The sequence below is a fragment of the Galendromus occidentalis genome, unplaced genomic scaffold (assembly GCF_000255335.2).
Source record: "Galendromus occidentalis unplaced genomic scaffold, Mocc_1.1 scf7180000077501, whole genome shotgun sequence".
Classification (NCBI taxonomy): Eukaryota; Metazoa; Arthropoda; class Arachnida; order Mesostigmata; family Phytoseiidae; genus Galendromus; species Galendromus occidentalis.
The window spans coordinates 1,285,203-1,292,664 of NW_003805489.1; the positions used below are offsets into that span (position 1 = coordinate 1,285,203).

At 51.2% G+C, this 7,462-nt stretch overlaps 1 protein-coding gene across 1 annotated transcript in view; it reads left to right on the plus strand.

The window, feature by feature from the left end:
- Window positions 1-4,494: 4,494 nt before the first annotated feature.
- The window catches only part of LOC100901461 (P protein), a gene marked incomplete at its 3' end in the record, with an annotated part of 3,226 nt that continues 258 nt past the window's right edge, over window positions 4,495-7,462 (plus strand). The window contains exons 1-8 of the mRNA XM_018640810.1: window positions 4,495-4,573; window positions 4,709-4,810; window positions 4,931-5,117; window positions 5,280-5,416; window positions 6,382-6,509; window positions 6,612-6,788; window positions 6,895-7,000; window positions 7,130-7,444. Coding sequence (XP_018496326.1) covers window positions 4,495-4,573; window positions 4,709-4,810; window positions 4,931-5,117; window positions 5,280-5,416; window positions 6,382-6,509; window positions 6,612-6,788; window positions 6,895-7,000; window positions 7,130-7,444 — 1,231 coding nt within the window. The remainder of the gene's footprint in view (window positions 4,574-4,708; window positions 4,811-4,930; window positions 5,118-5,279; window positions 5,417-6,381; window positions 6,510-6,611; window positions 6,789-6,894; window positions 7,001-7,129; window positions 7,445-7,462) is intronic.

Here is a 7,462-nt window from a genome sequence, read left to right on the forward strand (position 1 = left end):
GAAGACACTGTCCCCACAATTTCAATGTGGATGATGGTCGCCCGACAGCCAGCTTCCATCCTCCATCCTCCCATCGCGAAAAGGGGACGAGTCTTGGGTCAATCGATTCCGGAGGAGGCGCTGTTCTCAGCGTTCAGAAATCCAAACTCGAATAAATTCAGGCTACACGACGATTGGCGGCGATCTTGCGGTAACTCCCACTCCACTCTCGCCGCATCTGGGATATCCTACACCGGACTCAGATCGGCGGGCAAGCACCTATGAATAAGGCCGGAAAATCACCAGGAAAGGCGGGATACGACGGTTTCGACACACGCAATGAATCGAGAGGAGAATCGACGCCTATTTCGGTGTTCGATCGCCCGCCGTACTTGTATCAAGGCGTGCACGGTGTACCGAGCGGGGTCGTCCTCGTGCAAGGGACTATGGACGGGTTAGAAAATACTCAGGATATGTGGTGTTTTCCGGACGCAAGCTGAATGAATCGATGATCCAGGCTGGAGCGACGAGCTGTCCGAGTGCTACAGCTCTCGAGGGATGAGGATGACCGACGAGCACGTCGAAGAGACGAAGGGCGACAGCTTGGTCGCTCGAAAGACTAGGAGAAAGTACGATTTGCTCGAGTACGCCTCGAGAAAGAGTATGACCCCTGAACTGGTCGAGTTCTCCAGCCGGAAATCCATATGCAAGGCCCATCGAGCAGATAGGATCCCTGTGCTTTCTATACAGTTCCATCGAGCCCTTCACAGGGACTCGCCGGTGGTCAGAGCTTCCATGCAATCAGAGCGGCAACGATGAAAGCGTCGGCACGTGGATTCTCAGTACGATCAGTCCAGTTGGTGAAGGGGTTACTCCTCCATTCTGAACTACCCCGGGATTCATTACGCCAGCTTCGTTTTTGCGGTCCCGGAATCTTATTTCGAGCTCCCGCACCACAGAATCGATTGAAGCATCGAGGCAAGGACAATGACGAGCGCAATCTGTGAGACGCAAAGGATGATTTCTTTCGGCCGGCTGTGATTTTCGGGAAGCACTTCTCCACAATCCAAAACGATAAACCGAGAGCCCACTCCAGACCGTGAATTTTCTCTAAGGCAGAGATCCTTTCCGCCGGATGCGATATGGATATTGTGAGATGCTCGCTTGAAATCCGCACTGTTCGGAATTATCTCTGCTGGAGGCAGAACGATTACCACCGAGATCGCTCCCGTGCGGATTCTGGAGATTGGAGCATGGATTCTACATAAAGCTCGCTTTCCCTGGCAAGAAGTCCCCCTGCAAGTGCCCAAATCTCCGCAACAGGTCTCCCTCCGTCAACGGATTCGAATTTCTCCCAATCGACGAATGGTCCCCGTCGTCCCATTGTCAATCGATTATATGAGAGTATTTCCTCGAACCGGGAGCATGCCATTGGTTCCACCCACCTCACGCTGACTCTCAGGGTGTCGAATCCTCACCGTCATGCCCCTGCAAGGCTCGCGCGATATGCTGTTGTGGAGGGAACCTGAGTTCGTGGGCTAGAACAAGGACAGCACGATTTTTCACGTTGGTAGTCGAGGTCCACTCTGGAACAACACCATTGAATGGTCTGGGATCGAGTCTCTGCGCGTAACGGCTGAGGCCGTAGTCAGAGAGCTACTGCTTCGTTTTCTCTCTTTTTTCTGACGCCACGCCGTCTCGTTAGGTGCGCTGGTCTTACGGGACACCTAATGTGTAACCTACCGCGCTACATTCCTCTGCTTGATCGACGCCGAGAGGATAATCTGAGTGGACCTGCGCGATTCATTGAATAGAATTTTCTGAAGGTGGATTTTACACTTCAAACATATTTACTAGTTTGACTGATGGAATTTCTCTTGTCTTATTGACATGGCCGGATCCGATACCTGGTCCGCCGCATATGTGTCCTCGAGTGATTCGTCCCCCGATGCCGTCTGAAAAACGGCGCGACGCAATCATGATACGTTACGGAGGTGGGAATCAGTTCCGGAGAGGCCTCGTTTGCTCCGGTGTCAAGGAGAAATGTCTCTCGAACTCCGCATGGCTCGGATCAGCCGAATTCGGAACCAGATGTACGTCGCACAATCTTTGATCGATAGGGACGAGAGTTCGTCTAATTGAGATACGAATCCGTCCACCTCGATTGAGTCTCTCGCGGTCAATCGCGGTTGAGGTGAGCCGCGAAAGTCCAGGAAGATTGAAAATCGTTGGCGGAGGGAGTCCTCGAGCGAACTTCGAGCGCCTTCCCGGTCGTCAGCTGCGCATAGATCCCGTCAGTACCATGGACGACACTTCTTAGAGAACTTCGCCAATCTGCCGCAGGCAACTTACACAGATAGACAGCACTGAGAGCAATTCATAACGAATGGAGTAGCTCTCCTCAATACCAAGGGTTTGATTACGTTCGACGAAAGCCTCACAACAAGCTCGGTGCGTCAACGTCAAGTACTTGGGATGCAGATCGCGTCGACTGTCGTGAAGTTTCGCTCCATACGGCTCCCGAAGGGATGGACTTGTTGACGCTTAGTGAAAAGCAGCAGACGAGCTGAATTCGCGAGAGAAATTCGATGAGGATTCCTTACCCCGTGAGTTCCCGGCCGCGGGGACTGCTATATGCTATGGCTGTGTTATGCCAGGATTCAATGAAAAGATGGATGTGTGTATGCATGCATGCATGCATGCAGTTCTCAGTACATAGCAGCATGTGCTCTCTCTTTTGAAACTCGGTCCGATTACGCGTCCAGTGAACGAACTATAGGCCTCCATCGCGATCGGTTCTTGGGAAAACGGTCCGACGACTCAGGTGGTCCCTCGAGTCAGCTCTCACTGTACGTATATGCCACCCCGGGGCCAGAGATCGACTCCCGAAGTTACCGCGAGAATGCGACCCGCTTTCTGCGATAAACTCTTACCAGGATCATGTTGGATCATGTTCTCTCACATCTTTCCGTGACGTGGATCATCATCTATCGGCTCTCTGTTCACATGCATCAAGCAAGATGCTCGGCGCGTCCAGATGCTTCTGCGGATTTCGTACTTCGTCGGGGTCAAAATAATTATCTGTCGGTATGAGCTCTCAAACTCGGTCCCGAATCGACGAATGGACCTGATCGGAAAAACTGCATCCCGCATGGTCGTCCCGCCTGCGAGATGAGGGATAGTGACGGTGACTCATCGCGGATGTTCTTTGAGATCCGGGAGCTCCAAGGTCCTCGCTTCGAGGGACCTAGTTGATTTGAATGCTTTGTGCACCCCCTCCCCCCCTCAGTACCCCGTCACCCGTTCATACGAAGGTGTTGACAATATCGCCCTTGTAATTTTCCGCCGGTGAATATCACTGATTATTTATTGATAATGCTCAGTGGTGGAGGTGCTCACACTTGACGATTCTGTGTCCCCTGGGGATCTTTCCCCGAAGTAACCTTCGAAGAATCCTTCGATGTCGCGGCCGGGAAGCCGAAGAACTTCGTGAAACTATTTTCGATGAAAACTCACCGAGTCCCCGAAGTTACGGCAGAGTATTCGCCGCAGTATGACTCATTCGTATTCGTGTTTCTCGACTCTCCTGAGAGAGGGGAGAGAGGAGTTCTTCTTCAATAGAGCGTGGCAGCAGTTGCCTGTCTTCCTTCAGTCTCAGTTATCCTCCGACTCTCGACACCAGAAAGTTAATTGCACCGAGTGAGACTCAACTCAATCTCGGATTTAAGACGGAAGAGTTGTCGAATAGATGCCCAAACGAGACCCAATCTTGTACGCGACCCCTCGTGCTCGTCGACAATGACCATCAGGAATAACGCTCCCTCACAGTGTCGAATTTACGTGGAGGAATACGAAGACATCTCCAGGTAAGAATCTTTTGAACAGAGAGACCATACGACACGATCGACATTGAATTACGTGTTGGGCGAATTTCCTTATTTCAGTTTAGAGGGAACGATGTCGTCTCCGCCAGATACTCCGAGGAATCAGATATATCTCTCAGAGAGGACGCCCTTGTTGGCCGAGAGCGGTAAGGAACGCCTTCGGCAAGTCCTACATTCTTCAGTACGATATGAGGTCTCTCCATTCAGAGAATGTTGCGAGACACAGAAGAACATACGTTGCGAAGATACGGAGCTCAGTAATTGCAGGTGGCCAGCATCGGAGAATCTCCCGTCCCAGTGGAGAGACTTCATACCGATGGGAGGACCTGGAGCGCTACCAGGACAGGGACTGGGGAAGAATTCTCCGAATTTCTTCCCTTACTGCAGTGATGGTATTCACTGTGGTATGTAAATCTAAATTCCTCATTGAGTTCGGTAGAAATGAGCATAAACTTTCATAGGACTCCGCGGATCGCCCACGGATCCCGCTGATCTAGGAGCATGTGTCCATGCAAGAAGATATCGGTCATATGATAACTTGTGAATGTTCTTGCAGATTGTTATGAGTACCACGGAGCCGGAGGAAGCATCGGGGAAGGAGCTCGGGAAGTCCTCCCCCCGTCCAATTTTCATGGCCGCAGCCGTATTGGTAGGCCTCTATGCCTTGATCATCTTCGAGCTGTGTCATCGAACTATAGCGGCAATGCTCGGTGAGTTTACCGAAATCTATCACTGATAAGTGTGATGCCTATTCGAACGTCAGATGTCTCCAGGCCCTTTCGATGTCTCTCTCTCTTCGCTCGATGAAACGAGGCCAGAAATGACGACGATCCTCCCTTCTACAGGAGCGGCGGCGGCTATCTCCTGCTTAGCCCTGGTCGGGAAACGCCCCGACCTCAATGAAGTTGTTTCATGGCTCGATATCGAAACCTTGAGTCTCCTATTCGGTGGGTGGAAAAATATCTTCGATTTTGCCTGCGGAGGCAAGAAACGCGAAATGACTTATTCTGGCAGTCCGGGAATGAACATGAGAATCTAATTCGACATCAATACAATCCACAACACAGGCATGATGATCATCGTCGGGATTTTCGGGGAGACCGGCTTCTTCGACTATGTGGCCGTTCTCGCATTCCGGTTGTCCAAGGGCAAGGTATGGCCGATGATAACGGTTTTGTGCATCTTCACCGCTGTCATTTCTGCTTTCTTGGACAACGTGACGACCATGCTTCTGCTGACAGCCGTGACCATCAGGTAAAATCTTCGATGCGAGTCATCACTTCCGGCCCATCTCAATTTCTCGACGGCACCGACCCTGGAAGATCCAGCCAGGCTCGTTCCCCAGCCGAGATCTCGCTTCTCCCGAGTCCAATGTTGTCGCATTCCTTCTAACCTCTGCCAATCGCCCCCGTTCAGGCTGTGTGAGGTCATGGACCTAGACCCGAAAAAAGTGCTCATCATGTTGGTCATGTTCTCGAATGTCGGAGGGTCAGCTACACCCATCGGAGACCCGCCAAATGTCATCATCATTTCAAACTTGAAAGTGTTGGCCAGTGAGTTCACATTTTTCTAATTCATTGGTAGGATGCGAGATGTCTGCATCGTCTGTTCCCTCGCTCGACTAGAGCAGGGAGGAATATTTTATCCGTATGAATGACGCATAAATCATAGGTAGGGCTAGGCGTTTGTGGCGGCCGCCACATCCGCCATGAAATCCGCGATTTTCGGCCGGAATGCCCACCTTCCGCGAATTTCGGTTTTTTTTCACGGGATAAACATGGTCAGTTTGACTCCTCCCGTGACAGACCCCGCATCCCGTTCGACAGATTTCAAGGGGACCATCGATGGCGAGATATCCATATCCGCTGCGGACTTCTTCCGCGCCTGTCGCGTATTCGACCCCGCGAAGTTGAAAACAATCGAGATCGAAGCCGGCTACGTCATCGAAAATATACTGTAGTTCGAGGATAACGATCCGGGGAAGGCTGAACTCCGACTATACTTGTCGGCCAAGAGAAAACTCGAGGCTTCGTCTCATCCGATAGTTTTGTGGATAAATGCGACGGCTCGTCTTCCCGAATTGGCGAAGATCGCTCTGACTTGTCTGAGTGTACCCGGCAACAGTGTTTCGGCTGAGAGATCTTTCAGGAAATGCGCGACTAGACGGAGAATGAAAAGCAAGAATCTCAGCATGTACGATATGCTTAATCATAACAGTGACGAAATGTGAGTTCTGGTCCTAGCTTCAAGCCTCCGAGGTAGCATAAGGAAATTGACGAAAGCAGACAAACATAAGCATGAGCTTCCGTTTTGCTTGTTCGGAGCCATGAAGCTGCCCTTGTCTTTTTCCCGACTTAGCGCGATTCGTCGACAAAGCATCCGCCATAAGTCCGCGATTTTTGCTGGGGAGATCCGCCACAGGTCCGCGATATTCCTGAAAAAAGTCCGCCACAAACGCCTAGCCCTAATCATAGGTGATACGCCTCATTCCCACCAAAGTTATATTTTCCTTCTGCAGGCGGAATAAACTTCACCACATCCATTTTACACTTACTCCCTGGTGTAATCCTCAGTGCTTTCGGTGTATACGTATTCCTGAGGGTGGCGTACAGAGATCCCCGCAGTCTGCGCAAGCAATCTCGACAGGTAAGAACGATGTTCCTCTCAATGGATCCGCAGGGGTCTTCAGGCGTAAATGGCGCGACACAAACAGGGAACGAAGGGAAATATGACTTGCCTCTTCCGAAGGTCGTCGACGGACAGCGCGGAACGGACCCATGGCATCAAGCGATCCATTCATCGCTTGGCAAGTCCCGAGGCGAATCCCTCGAGCTCTCAAATGTCGGGAGGAAGCTCTCGCAATCAGAGTCGAACGATGCATCGGACCTGGATTTCGAGCGAGTACTTGAGGATCTTTCGTCCAAGGTGAGTATTCGCTTAGTGGAAATCTTTTTCGTATGACATGGGGCCGCCAAACGGGGTAGACCGGGAATAGATGTGGCCTTGGTGTAATCACTTTCTCGAATTGCAGTACAAGATACGGAACCGACCGTTGCTTATCAAGAGCGTGATCGTGCTCTGTGTGGTCATCCTCCTCTTCTTCCTTCAGTCGACCCCCTTAGTGAAATTGAGCCTAGGTGAGTCTAAGTGAGGACGGCATTCGCACTTTAAACGATTGATGAATAGCGATCCATTTAGTTAATACAGAGGAAAATCTACATATATGTTCATAGAATATGACTTCATGGAGAGAGCCCTTGTTCTAGGATGGATCGCGATTTTCGGAGCCATGACGCTGTTGGTTCTCGCTGACCCTGACGACCTCGAGAAGATCTTCGGACAAGTAGAATGGACCACACTACTGTTCTTCGCGGCTCTCTTTGTGGTCATGGAAGCGCTGACGGCACTCGGTCTCATGCAGTTCATCGGTGAGCAGACTGAAGTAATGATCCTCGCCGTCCACGAAAAATATCGTTTGGTCGCCGCCATCCTCATCGTAACATGGGTCTCCGCTCTGGCCTCAAGCTTCATCGATAATATCCCGTTCACGACGGTCATGTTGAAGATCGTGGTGTCTCTCGGTGAGTGCCAGGACTCAG